This window comes from Diceros bicornis, chromosome 16 (genome assembly GCF_020826845.1).
Source record: "Diceros bicornis minor isolate mBicDic1 chromosome 16, mDicBic1.mat.cur, whole genome shotgun sequence".
NCBI classification, from domain to species: Eukaryota; Metazoa; Chordata; class Mammalia; order Perissodactyla; family Rhinocerotidae; genus Diceros; species Diceros bicornis.
Genome location: NC_080755.1, coordinates 12,346,669 through 12,360,726, shown reverse-complemented (window position 1 = coordinate 12,360,726; position 14,058 = coordinate 12,346,669). Strand labels below are relative to the sequence as shown.

At 36.4% G+C, this 14,058-nt stretch overlaps 1 protein-coding gene across 1 annotated transcript in view; it reads left to right on the top strand.

The window, feature by feature from the left end:
• Positions 1-14,058, top strand: part of RBBP8 (RB binding protein 8, endonuclease) — an 87,230-nt gene that overhangs the window by 59,379 nt on the left and 13,793 nt on the right. The window contains exons 9-15 of the mRNA XM_058556815.1: positions 2,298-2,395; positions 4,328-4,440; positions 5,515-6,412; positions 6,495-6,621; positions 8,392-8,480; positions 9,871-9,988; positions 13,640-13,783. Of these exons, the coding sequence (XP_058412798.1) occupies positions 2,298-2,395; positions 4,328-4,440; positions 5,515-6,412; positions 6,495-6,621; positions 8,392-8,480; positions 9,871-9,988; positions 13,640-13,783 (1,587 nt within the window). The remainder of the gene's footprint in view (positions 1-2,297; positions 2,396-4,327; positions 4,441-5,514; positions 6,413-6,494; positions 6,622-8,391; positions 8,481-9,870; positions 9,989-13,639; positions 13,784-14,058) is intronic.

The window sequence follows — 14,058 nt, the reverse complement described above, 5'->3', positions numbered from 1 at the left end:
CAAGTCATTTTCTATTAGTGTGTGTGAGTATGTGTGTATGTGTATAGACAGACTCTGTCTGACAAAGGATGCTGGGGATATAGCACTGAATATGACAGATTCTGACTTCTAAGCACTCGAGCCCATTCTCCTCTGCTGCTGCTGGGACTTGACTCCGTCAGTTGTCCTCTTTTCTTGTATCTCCAGCTTCTCTGCAGGTTCGTTCTTTTCAACATATACATATATGTTATCCTCCATCTTTTAAAAATAACCTCTCTCTTAATTGTCTCCATCCTTAGCTACAGCTTCTCTTCAAAGCTAAAAAAGTGGTCTATGCTCAATATCTCTTCTTTCTTAACTCCTATTCACTCTGGTTGAATCCACTATAGTAAAGATTCCCCTCTATCCCCTACCCCCTGAGAGAGGGAGAGGAAGTGGGGGAAGGGGGCAGGGCAGTAGCATGCTAAAGGGGTACAGGGGAAGGGAGGATGGAGGGGCAAGAAAAGGGAAAAAGAACACAGTCGCACACTTTCCTCTCTCGCTCCTTGTGTTAGAACTGCTCTGGCAAAAGTCATCAGGGACCTCCTGATTGTTAAATCTAATGAATACTTCCCGGTCTTGATCTTACTTGAGCTTTCTGTGACCTGTGACATTATTGAGCACTCTGCTTTTTGAAGTGGTGCCACTCTCTGGGTTCTCTAACTTCTTATTGTACTTTTTTCACCTTCCTGTATTGGCTATTCTTTCTCTGTCATTTAAATGTTACTGTCCCCAGTGTATATGGTCTGGGCCTATTCTTGTCTCACTTTCTGTCTCTTTCTGGGGGAAGCTCACCTAGAGTTAGTATTCTGCCACAACCTATATAATGATAAATCCCAAATCTATATCTGTGGCCACGGCTTTTCTCCTGGATTCTAAACCAGTGGATTTGCCTGCTGTTGAACATGTCTGCCTGGATATCCTTCAACTTCAGCATGTTTAAAATTGACACTTTCCTGTCAAACCTACTCATCCTTTTATTTACAGTCTCAGTGAATGACACCATCCGTACCTCTCTGAGTGACCTAAATGAAAAAACTTGGAGTTATCCCTAGACTCCTGCTTTTTCATCTCTCATATCAAAATAGTCGCCAAGTTTTATTGATTCCATCTTCTGCATGTCTGTCACACATATTCTTCTGCACCCCCATTTTACTAGTTTAGGCCGTCAGCATCTCTTGTCAGACTGTTTTAGTACTCTAATTAATCCTCTTGCCTGTTAGTGACTGCTTCTTGCTCCATCAGCCTATCACAGCCAGAATTGTTTTTTTAACCCAAATATTGCATCTGTCCTCTGTTAAAAACCTTGGAATCTCTTCATTGCCTGCAGGATAGATTGTAGACTCTTTAGCGTAATCTGATCCCCCGCCGACCTGCCTGGGCTTCTGTCCTGCTGCTACTACATCTGTTGCACTTTGGTTTCCGGCAGTTGAACTACATGTAGTTCCCTGAACATGCAATTTTGGTTCTCATGTGTGGACCCCTATGCATCCCTAGAATCCTTCTCTCTAGGATTCTAACGAGTCCGGTTGACCTGTCAAATTCCTCTTTCTATCAGGCATTGCTTGGTGTGGCTTTCCTTGATTTCCCAAGGCAGATGCAGGAATCTTTTCTCTATGTTTAAATCACCGCTTTTTCATGTACCTTTATATAAGGTTTGTCACATTTTATTGCAATTTTCTTTTTACCTTTCTATTTCAACTATAGCCTATAAGCTCCTTGAGGACAAGAACCTTTTCTTTTCATCTAGTGCCTAGCCATAATGCCTGGAACATAGTATGTGCTCCATAAATACTTGTCGAGTTCTTGAAACTCTGAACGCATAAAACTTCATAAAATACTTGAACATAGGTGATTTCTGTATAAATATGTGTTAGCTTAAAACTCGGAAATTATGCAGTGCTGAAAATCTCTCCCACAAAGTATGTTTTTATGAAAGGTACTGTAAATATGGTTTGATATTCATGCTATATCTTAGGTCACAATAAATCCATTTATTTTTATGGTTTATTTTTCAGTGGCAATAAGAAAAGACCTGTGCATTCAGTTCATTTAGGAAAAATAGAAAACTTAGCTGAAAAAGTTTGGCAAGTATAGACACTAGATACCTGCAACTTATTGCTGTTTATAGTAGATATTTGGGCTTTTTTTGCATAGAATTTAAAAAATTGTCCAGTGCCATCTTGTAAAGTGGTTCTTTGAGCCTTTTATTTCTTTTTTGTATTTTTTTATACATCTAGTTTCTACAGTTGTATAATTGTTTTTTTTTTCTTACTTAGAAACACATGGAAAAAGCAGTTACCCCACTGATAAGTCATCTTTTAATTTAGCTACAGTTGTTGCGGAAACACTTGGACTTAGTGTTCAAGAAGAATCTGTAAGTAATTGTTTAGTTTGGTGATGATATGAATTAATTGGTGTCCTTATAGGTCAGTTTTTAGAGAATTGAGCAAGAGAAAAATTATTTTTTTCCAAAGATCGTTAGATAAAGGCATAGAACAAAATCGATGTGGCCGGGAACGACCATTTATATTATCTATTGTAGGAGGTCCCAGAAATCTAGAGTCTTTAGAATTCTTGGGATATAGGTTGTGGATTTAGTCAAAATTTAGAGAAGTGATGATGACTTAGGGAATTTGGCCAACCCTCTTCCCTGCCCCCTGTCTCCTCCCTTATCTCCTCCCCTCTTTCATCTAAGAGAAGACTTAAACCTTTAGGTTGATTTCAGAATTTATTCGATCTTTTCAGCATCCTTTAAAGTGGGGTTTGATTTGAAAAACAGGCTGAATTCTTGGGACTACTATAAATACTTTAGTTCTTCTTTGTCCTTATAAATGCCAATCCAAATAAACCTAATTTTTAGGGATTAGGTCCGAAATTGACCCCATGATTTTTTTTATTACATTAGTACTTCCTTACATCAGGCATGTGTACTTTTTTTCTTAATTGATCTCTAAAAGTAGAAAACTTGAATTCTTCAATCTTAAGGAAGTTTCATTTTGATACAACTTTAAAACAGTATTCCTTTGCTTTAGTTAGTAAATTTATAGGTGCTCTTACGAAATTATCTTGCTGTTGAATTTCTAAAAATTGAATTGGTTTTTCATTACATTTGGGCTATTTTTATCCTTTCTGGTTTTAAATCCATCTTCGAGTAATAGTGGGTAGTTTTTAGCCTTTGAACTTTAAATGTGTTTGAATGGTTTCTAATTCCCTCCTACCCATAAGCCTGGCAAGTCAGTGGTTTAGACACCAAGTATATTAAGGGAGCTGATCTTTAAAGATTTGCTGCTCGAAGTGTGATCCACAGGTCAGCAGTATCTGTCTCACCTTGCAGTTTGTTAGAGATACAGAATCTCAGACCCCACCCCAGACCTACTGAAAGAGAATTTGCATTTTCACAAGATCCGCAGTTGACTTTTATGCGTGTTAAAGTTTGAGAAGCACTGCTGTCTAAAGGATCCTTTTAAATTCATCTCCTATCAGTATAAATAATCATCTCTATTCCCTTCCCTTCATTTTAATAGTGTTTTTTGGAATTGGAGTTTTATATACCAGTAATAGAATGTACTTTGTAAAATAATAAAATATTGATGCTTTTCTCTCTTTAAACTTAAAATGTGCTTCATATTGTTTTTATTGTGGTGAAATGCACATAACATAAAATTAACCATTTTAAAGTGTACAATTCAGTGGTATTTAGTACATTCACAATATTATACAACAACACCTCTATCTAGTTCCAAAGCATTTTCATCACCCCAAAAGAAAACCCCATCCCTGTTAAGCATTCAGTGCTCATTCCCCACTACTCACAGCCCCTGAACCATGCATCTACTTTCTGTCCTATAGATTTACCTATTCTGGATAATTCATATAAATGGAATCGTACATTATGTGGTTTTTGAGTCTGGCTCCTTTCACTTATCCTGTTTTTGAGATTCATTCACTTCGTAGCATTTATCAGTATTTCATTCCTTTTTTTTTTTTTTTTTTTTTTTTTTTTTTGTGAGGAGATCAGCCCTGTGCTAACATCCGCCAATCCTCCTCTTTTTTTGCTGAGGAAGACGGCCCTGGGCTAACATCTGTGCCCATCTTCCTCCACTTTATATGGGACGCCGCCACAGCATGGCTTGCTAAGCAGTGTGTCGGTGCGCGCCCGGGATCCGAACCAGCGAACCCCGGGCCGCCGCAGCGGAGCGCGCGCACTTAACCGCTTGCGCCACCGGGCCAGCCCCAGTATTTCATTCCTTTTTAAGGATGAATGATCTTCCATTGTATTTATGTACTTTACATTTTACTATTGAAGGAATCTCAAGGCCCCATGAGCCCTCTTGGTGATGAGCTCTACCACTGTCTGGAAGGAGATCACAAGAAACAACCTTTTGAGGAATCTACAAGAAATAGTGAAGATAGTTTAAGGTAATTTGGGGCACTTTGGTAAAAAGTATTGGTGAGATCCCGTTCAGTGAGTTCCATATAATTAAACTATTTCTCACCCTCAGCATATAGTTTGTTATTCTGATTGTATTAATTTTTATTTAAAAAAATATTTTCCCTAATTTATGACCAATTGAGGGCTTTTTGCATTACTGCAGAGAGATGGGTATTATTTTTATATTCTTTCTGGACTTCTATCAAGCAGTACTTAGGAGTTCCCAGCCTTCTTACTCTTCCCCTTTAAAGACCCAGTCATCCCTTCTGGGTTTGTATTTCCCAAAACTGGATGTTGTATAAAATGCATCTGTAAGCTTAGATGAGCTTCCAAGGTGTGTTGCGTCTCGTTTTTACTAACATCCATTCAGAAATCCTATATTTATGTAGCATTTTGTTTTTAAAAGAGCTTTTGGTTTTGGATACGTGTATCACATTTAATGTGTCACAGTGACTCATTAAAATAGGTTTTATTACCTCCATTTTTTACAGTCAACAAAAATGCAGCTCCAGAAAGGTTCAATGTCTTGTTTAAGGCCGCATAGCTGTTAAGTACTAGAGCCAGTGCTCTTACTTATCCCATGTCTCCGAACTTAAACCTAATGCTCTTCTACTACCACGGCTGTCCCTCTGCTAAAGGCAGGCTAGGTCTTAATTTGCGTTCAATTCTATAGTATGGGAATTTTGTTTCTTGGAGTTACTTATGACAAGATTTCATAACAACAAAGGAATTTGGGTCCCCAGTAGAACTTATTAAAATATGATTTGCTTCTATAGTGAAGTTATTTAAATTACTTAGGAAAAATATTTATAGATAGGACTATTATGATATTGAGATAGATTTACTGTATCATTTTCCTCTGCTTTTTGTCAGCTAAATGAAGAGAAGCCAGCAACTATACCCTATTTTAAATATTAGTTAATTGTCTGCCTCTAACACATGGATAAGACCTTACTGTTAATAATTCTATATGAGCAAAAGTTTTCTCATTATACTTGTCTTTTAATTTTTACCCTATTTCTTTAGTAGGAAAAAAAATTTACCACTCTTTATTTTTTTAGATTTCCGGATTCTAGTTCAAAGACTCTTCCTCCAGAAGAATTGCCTACTCGGGTATCATCTCCTGTATTTGGAGCTACGTCTAATGTGAAAAGTAGTTTAGGTTTGAATACAAGTTTGTCCCCTTGTCTTTTAGAGACTGGGAAAAAAAATCATCTGAAAACAGCACCTTTCAGCAACACTTCTAATTCTAGATCAGAGAAAACTAGATCAAAATCTGAAGATAGTGCTCTTTTCACACATCATAATCTTGAGTCTGAAGTGAACAAGATCATTAGCCAGTCATCTTCTAATAAGCAGATGCTTATAAATAAAAATATAAGTGAATCCATACGTGAACAGGATAGTATTGATCACATTAAAGATGCTATTACTGATAAAGATAAACATGTGATGCCCCTGAAATCACTGGGAGGCAGAACATCCAAAAGGAAGAAAATTGAGGAAGAAAGTGAAGATGAAGTAAGCTGCCCCCAAGCCTCTTTTGATAAAGAAAATGCTTTTCCTTTTACACTGGCTAGTCATTCTTCCATGAATGGAGACTATGTGATGGATAAACCTCTAGATCTGTCTGATCGGTTTTCAGCTGTTCCGCGTCAAGAGAAAAGCCAAGGAAGTGAGATCTCTAAAATCAGATTTAGGCAGGTGACTATCTCTGAGGCTTTGAAGCCCGTTCCAAAAGGCTCTTCCTCAAGCCACAAGGCCTTAAGTGGGAGCTGTACATTAATCAAAAATTCCCTAGAGGAGCCCTATTTACAGGAATGTGTCCTCCAGTCCTTGAGTAAATCCTCTCCAGATAATAAAACACCATTACAAATAAAGGAAGAAAATCCTGTTTTTAAAATCCCTCTACGTCCACGTGAAAGTTTCGAGACAGAGAATCTTTTTGATGACATGAAGGTTTGTGTTAAATGTTCAAGGATTTTGACTAAAATGGTTGTTTATGATTTCATCTAGATGCTGATAATTCTTTCTGTTTTAGGGTGCTGGTTCTCATGAGCCGATAAAAAGAAAAACCAGGTCAGTCCATGGAGCATGTGAACTTGCATCAGTTCTTCAATTAAATCCATGTAGAATTGCTAAAACAAAGTCTCTACAAAACAGCCAAGGTGTGTCTACTATAAATAGTATTTCTACTCTTTTTTAATGATTTTAAGTTGAGTATTATATTATTTATATCTTTTGGATAGATTGAATTGTTTTGGGAAAAATATCTTATTTCTTGTTGTGTGTTTCAGTGTATAGGGGATGATTCCAAATGGTTTCATTTTACATGTGATTTTCCTGCTCTTGTGCTTTTGAAAAAAATGAATTGAGATCTTTAATACCTATTTTTTAGGTGATTTTGTGGATTTACCTATTTTATGTAGTTATTTGTTTTCTTTACAAAAGCTTTAAAAATTTAAACTAAAAAGAATTTTAAAATATATAAAGTAGAATTTTCATTATCCAAATTGTGTTCCTCACCCCATAGGTAGCCTGTCCTTATTCTTTGTATTTACATGTATATCTATAACCATATGCGTATATACATTTATATGGGTTTTTAAACTTCTTGTTTGAAAACATTGTTTGCTCTAATATGTACCTTAATCTTTTCATAATTTTATTGTGTTTAAAAGGAGTCTTTTTGTTTTTCAGCCACCAAATACAGAATATGTCTGTACTTCATATACATTGTTTTTTCTTTTATTCTTCATTAGAAAGTTATTCCTTCATTCTGGGTTTATTTTCCTTTTTTCCTGAAGCACATTCTTTAGTTGTTCTTCCAGCAAGCGTTTCAATCTCTGTATGAAAACATTTTTTCACTCTCATTCCTGATTTTTTTATCTTTTTGTTTTTATTTTTTTTCATGGTTGCTCTAGGGATTATAGTATACCTACTTAACCTTTTGCAATCTACTTAGATTTAATATTGTACCACTTTATATTAAGTAACTATACTTTATGTAGTTATCGTGCATATCTACATACTTTGAAAACCCCTCCAAACAATGTTATAATTTCAACTTTTAAAAAAAAATTTTATTGAGGTAAAAATTACCCATTAAAGTGTACAATTCAGTGGTTTTGGTATACTCACAGAGTTGTGCAACCATCACTATAGTCTAAGTTTAGAACATTTTCATCACCCCAAAAAGAACATTACCCGTTAGTAATCATTCTCCATTCCTCTCCCCTCTTCCCCAGTCCTAGGCAACCACTAATCTATAATTTCTGTCTCTGTAGATTTGCCTATTCTGGAGTTTTCATATAAATAGAATCATACAACATATCTTTTGTGATTTTTTTCGCTATTTCACATTTTTCACTATTATGAGTAATGCTGCCGTGAATATTGATATATAATTTTGTGTGGATGTATGTTTTCATTTTTCTTGAGTTATTTATGAGAGTAGAATTGCTGGGCCATAGGCTAACTCTGTGTTTAACCTTTTGAGGAACTGTTTTCCAAAGCAGCTGCCGCATTTTACATCCCCACCAGGAGCATGTAAGGATTCCAGTTTCTCCACATCCTCACCAGCACTTATTACCTGTCTTTTTGATTCTAGCCATCCTATTGGGTATAAAGTGGTATCTCATTTTGGTTTTGATTCGCTTTTCTCTGATGGCTCACGATGTTGAACATCTTTTCATGTGCTTGTTGGCCATTTGTGTATCTCCTTTGAAGGACTGTCTATTCAGGCCTTTGCTGATTTTTAGTTGGGATACTTTTCTTATTAAGTTGTGAGAGTTCTTTATATATCCTAGATACAAGTCCTTTATCTGACATTTGATTTATAAAACTTTTCTCCCATTCTGTGGGTCCCATAATGTTTTAAAGTGATGAGAATTTTTAAAATCTGTTTTTAATTGTGTATTTTTTTCTCCTTATCTAAGATGTATCTTTTGAAAATATCCAATGGAGTATAGATCCAGGAGCAGACCTTTCTCAGTATAAAATGGATATTACTGTAATCGATACAAAGGTAAGTTAGAAAGTAAAACCAAAGCTCATATGGTTATTCTAGTGAGTTAGTCATTCTTCTTTCCTAACTCACTCTGTGACCTTGAGATAATTACATACATCTTAAAACCTGCATTTATTTATTCAGAAAACTAAGAAATAAAAATGCTTATTCTTCCAACTTTATGGGTTTTTTTTGTGTATGTGTGTGAGGAAGGATCAGCCCTGAGCTAACATCCGATGCCAGTCCTCCTCTTTTCTTGCTGAGGAAGATTGACCCTGGGCTAACATCTGTGCCTGTCTTCCTCTACTTTATATGGGACACCGCCACAGCATGGCTTGACAAGCGGTGTGTTGGTGCACGCCTGGGATCCAAACCTGCGATCCCCGGGCCGCCAAAGCGGAGTGCACGCACTTAACCACTGCACCACCAGGCTAGCCCCCTTTATGGTATTTTTGAAAAGGTAGTACTTTCGGACTTTAAAGCCCTTTACTGAAAAATATTATAGTTTTAAAATAATGCAAAAAGCTCGTTACATATTTTAAGTAATTTTATTTTTTATCAAAGTAATCCATCATATACCTTCACTGCCTTTTTGTTTTTTAATGCTTGAGGAAGATTAGCCCTGAGCTAACATCGTGCCAGTTTTCCTCTATTTTATACATGGGTCACCACCACAGTATGGCTAGCGAATGGTGTAGGTCTGCGCCTGGGATGCAAACCCCGGCCGCCAAAGCGGAGCATACCAAACTTAACCACTAGGCCATGGGGCTGGCTCCTTGAATAACTTCTAAAATAATGTACCATCAAGAAAAAAATTTCATTTTCCCAGCTGGCTATTTTTTAAAATACTATGTTTTTTTTTTTTTAATTAAAATTCATAGTGGAAATAACTTTTTTTGGCTTGTGTTTAGGTTCTATATAGTTTGAGAAGTGCTTTTTCACTTGGTAGCTTATTAATAAAGTATTTAACAGTTGCTAGATTCATATATATCTGTCAAGAAATCAAATTTGATTTATGAAATTGCTGTTCATGTACATCACTGTTCATTCCTGTGAGGCAGATTGGAGAAGAAAGGAAGGAGAAGCTCAGGGGCGTTCAGTGGTGCATAGCTCTCTTCCTTGTCAGCAGTCCTTGTTCTTCTGGGCTTGAGAGAAGATGCGTGAATATTGAAGCTAAAATATTTTATAGGCAATAAAACCTAAATCTATCTATATTCCTAAAGGGCAAAAGTAGATGTATCTGTCTATATTCCTAAAGGGTAAAAGTAGATGTAACTTAATGCTACTAAAGTGTACACTGAAAAATGGTAAAATTTATATTATATATATTTTACCAAAATATTTTTATATTTAAAGTAAATATAAGGCCATAAAGGGATAATTGTTAAAATTTTGAATTTTTAAATAGGATGGCAGTCAGTCAAGATTAGCAGGAGGAGAGACAGTGGACATGGACTGTACATTGGTTAGTGAAACTGTGCTTTTAAAAATGAAGAAGCAGGAGCAGAAGGGAGAAAAAAGTCCAAGTAAGATTTGATTGTTTTTTAATTTTAATAAAAATGTGGAGGGAAGTTTATAGTTGTACCATTGTACTGATGAGCACAAGTGACCTCTTCACCATAAACCATTTTTTTTTTCCTGTTCTGATAATATTAGATTTTTCTTAGTAAAGCTGAGTTTCAGTATTTCAGGAAAAAAATCGTTAGCCAAAATAAATTTTGTTTCAGAAAGAATTCAAATCATTTCCATGGGTCTGCAAACCACAACCAGCTACCAGTTTTGTAAATAAAGTTTTCTTGGAACACATTCTCTCTCATTTGTTTATGTCTTGCCTATGGCTGCTTACACAGTACAACAGCAGAATTGAGTAGTTGCTGCAGAGACCTTATTGGCCCCACCTGCCTAAAATATTTACTGTCTAACCCTTTAAAAAAAGTTTGCTGATCCTTGGTTTTGATAATGTTTTTGTAAAAGATGTGAAAGGGAATCTTGAGAGGCCTGTTTTAGAAATATGATTTTCCAAAGCAATTTTATAAGAAAAAAAGGAGGTAGGATTCTATTAAGAAGTATTAGTATAGATTCACAAATTAGCAGTAAACTAAGAATGTATATACTGAATTACTCTGCCATATTCTCCTTCTACAGAGTAGAGGATTTGGCCAAATTAGGGATCGACAGCGCTTTGTAGTAAGAAACTGTTAATTCTTCATCTAAAGCCTTAATGTTCCAAAAGAGGTGGGAACAAGGGAAAGTTTTTGGTCAGCAACACCTTAGCAACATTCCTAACTACAGAGGTATATGACATGAGATCAGCTAGACTGGGAATAGTTGTCATTTATCACCCTTATGTAGTGAAGCGTTAGGACCTGCCACATGGGGATGCAATGCTAAAAGCAGAGGCATTTTCTATGATGATCTGTTAGAAACTAAAGACATTCAGACTGTATGTGCATTCCCTATCTTCTGCTGAGTATTCCATAGTCCACCTGTCTAAAACAGCCAGTCTTGTCCTCATTTCTTTTGAAACACCTTACCTCTTGCTGTCCTAAATGCAGTAAGTGAGAGAAAATTGTAATACTTTGCCATAATTCTTTGTTCTTTGGTAAGGAGTAACTATCCATATGATCAGGTAGCTGGCTGCCAGGGTTGAGAGGACAGTAGTTATTAAAAGAAAAACCTTAACATTGATTTATTGTCTTTTTATGAATGACACTTAATTAACTTTCTTCTCAAGAAGATACTTTGCGAGGCCGGCCCCGTGGTGTAGTGGTTAAGTGCACGCGCTCTGATGCTGGTGGCCCGGGTTTGGATCCTGGGCGCATACTGACACACCGCTTGTCAGGCCATGCTGTGGTGGCGTCCTATATAAAGTGGAGGAAGGTAGGCACAGATGTTAGCTCAGGGCCAGTCTTCCTCAGCAAAAAGAGGAGGATTGGCATGGATATTAGCTCAGGGCTATCTTCCTCACAAAAAAAAAAAAAAATAAGATACTTTGCTTTGAAGATTATTTTGTTCCAGGTACCAGCTCCTGATAATGTTTTCCTCATTTTTATAGAAAAAGAGACTACTAAAGTATCACTACGTTGGCTTCAAATTTATCTAGTTCGTTCAAAAAAATGATAGTTTCCCAAATATATTTGAAGCAAATATTATGTGGAAGAGAGATTATAACTTGAACTAGTGAGTGGAGATGATTTTGGCTAAATAAGATTTTCTGAGTACTATTGGTGCATAATAAATCACTCCAATAACTTAGAGGATTAAAATGGCAATGATCATTTTCTTTTTCTTTTCTTTCTTTCTTTTTTTTTTTGTTGAGGAAGAGTTGCCCTCAGCTAACATCTGTTGCCAATCTTCCTCTTTTTGTATGTGAGCTGCCGCCATAGCATGGCCACTGATAAGTGGTGTAGGTCTGTGCCTGGGAACTGAACCCAAGCCGCAAAGCACAGCACAGCGAACTTAACCAGTAGGCCACTGGGGCTGGCCCAACAATCATTTTTTTATCTGTCGTAGTTTCTATGGCTCAGGAATTCAGGAAGGGCTTGGCTGGGTGGTTCTGTGTTCCAGTCTCTCAAGCAGTTGTAGACAGATGGTGGCTGGAGCTGGACTAGTAGAGAGCTAGACAGATGGGGGTGACTTGGCATCTCTGTCCTCATTCGGTCTCAGAGCTTCTCCGTTTGGTCTTTCCATGTGGGCTGGTTTGAGCTTCCTCATCACGTGGAGACTGGGTTCCCAGAGTGAGCATCCTAAAAGAGCAAGGTAGAAGTGCATGGCATTTTTATGACCTGGCCTCAGAAGTTGCACAGTGCCACAAAGAGCTGCCCAGGTTCAAAGCAAGAGAACATAGCCCTCACCCCTCAGTGGGAGGAGTATCAAGGTCACAGAGTAAGTGCAGCACATGGGATAGGAGATGTTGTTGAGGCCATCTTTGGAAAAAAACAATCTCCCGATTTTACCCATAAGGTAAACCTTTTTAATACTTAGAATTGGTTAAAAATGAAACATACCAATAAAGACTCCCAATTATTGCTAATATTTCAGTTCAAAAAATGTTTTTATATTCCTGCTCTGTATTAGACTTACTAGATGCTGTGATAGATCAATAAGGATATAGTCTCTGTCCTCAAGTATTTCACAATCAGAAGTCAGACTAACAAAAAATACATCAGCAATTATTGTGATTTACTAGCAGCGTATACAGAATGCTTTGGGAATGCCTAGCACACTGTCTGGCATGTAGTTATATGGTATTTACAGATTTGACCCTCAAAATGAAAAATAAACAACTATTTAATCATTTAATAAATATTGAGCCACAATTCTATACCAGGAAACATTCCAGGAACTGGAAATAATGAATAAACAAAACAAAAGTACCTACTTCATGGAACTTACATTCTAATAGGAGAGAAACGAGCAGATGTGTAGTATGATAGATGATGGTAAATGCTGGAGAAAGATACGTAGGATAAGGGTACTAGAGCACCATGGATTCAGGGAGGGGTAGTTATTTTATATAGAGCAATCTTAGCAGGCTTCTCTTCTGTCATGTTTGTTAGCCAGCTGGATCTATTTCTGTTTTTTGGTAAACTCTGGTGTTTTTTAAAACGTGACTATACAATGAGAAATGTAGTTAGTACTCTGAAGATGAATTTAGCACTTTGCATGTCAAATATGGAATTGAATTCATTATTTCTATCAACACTAAACTACCAAATGTTAATGATAATGCAATAAAATACTTTTTTTGCCAGCACTGTAGAAAAATAAGTAGATAAGCAAAATTCTATAGAGATTTTAATGCCAGCTACTTATACACATTTTATTTAAACTTAGTATTTTTCATCATTCATTATGATGTATATTCTTTTCCTCAGTTTCTTTGGTAGGACTCCTTTTGGTTTAGTATGAATTATGCATGAGCTGATACGGAGAAAAAGATTTTTAATGTTTATAATGACAATAACAAAAACTAGCATTCTCTTCACATGAGTATAGCACATTTAAAGTCATAACATAAAGCTTTTGCAAATGTGCAGTAACTACCCAGACTTAGAGATTTATTCTTGTCTGGTGCACATCTGCATTATTTTGTGGCAGTTACCACAAGTTTCCTATTGGTCACATAGAAAGCAAAAAGCTTGCTTGTTTCCCTGAGCCAAGGCCCTTTCCTATAGATGGAGAAAGAAGAATGAATGATAGCTTGGAAGATATGTTTGATCGGACGACACATGAAGAGTATGAATCCTGTTTGGCAGATAGTGTCCCCCAAGCAGCAAATGAAGAGGAGGAATTGTCAGCTGCCACAAAGAAACCAAACAGTAAGGCTGTTTTCTTTCTAATTATGGCTTCTCAGTTACACTGAGTTCAGTAAATTAAATCATCGAGCTAATTAGCCGAGGCTTCATAAGGTATATTAACAAAGTTTCATGTTTCTTGTATAAATTTCTTTTTCACTTTTTTTTTTGATAGTTTTAGACTGATAGAAGAGTTACAAAACAACAGTTTAGAGGGTTCCCCTGTACCTTTCACTCAGCTTCCCCTATGTTAACACATAATATAACCATAAAATATTCAACAAAACTTAGAAGTTAAT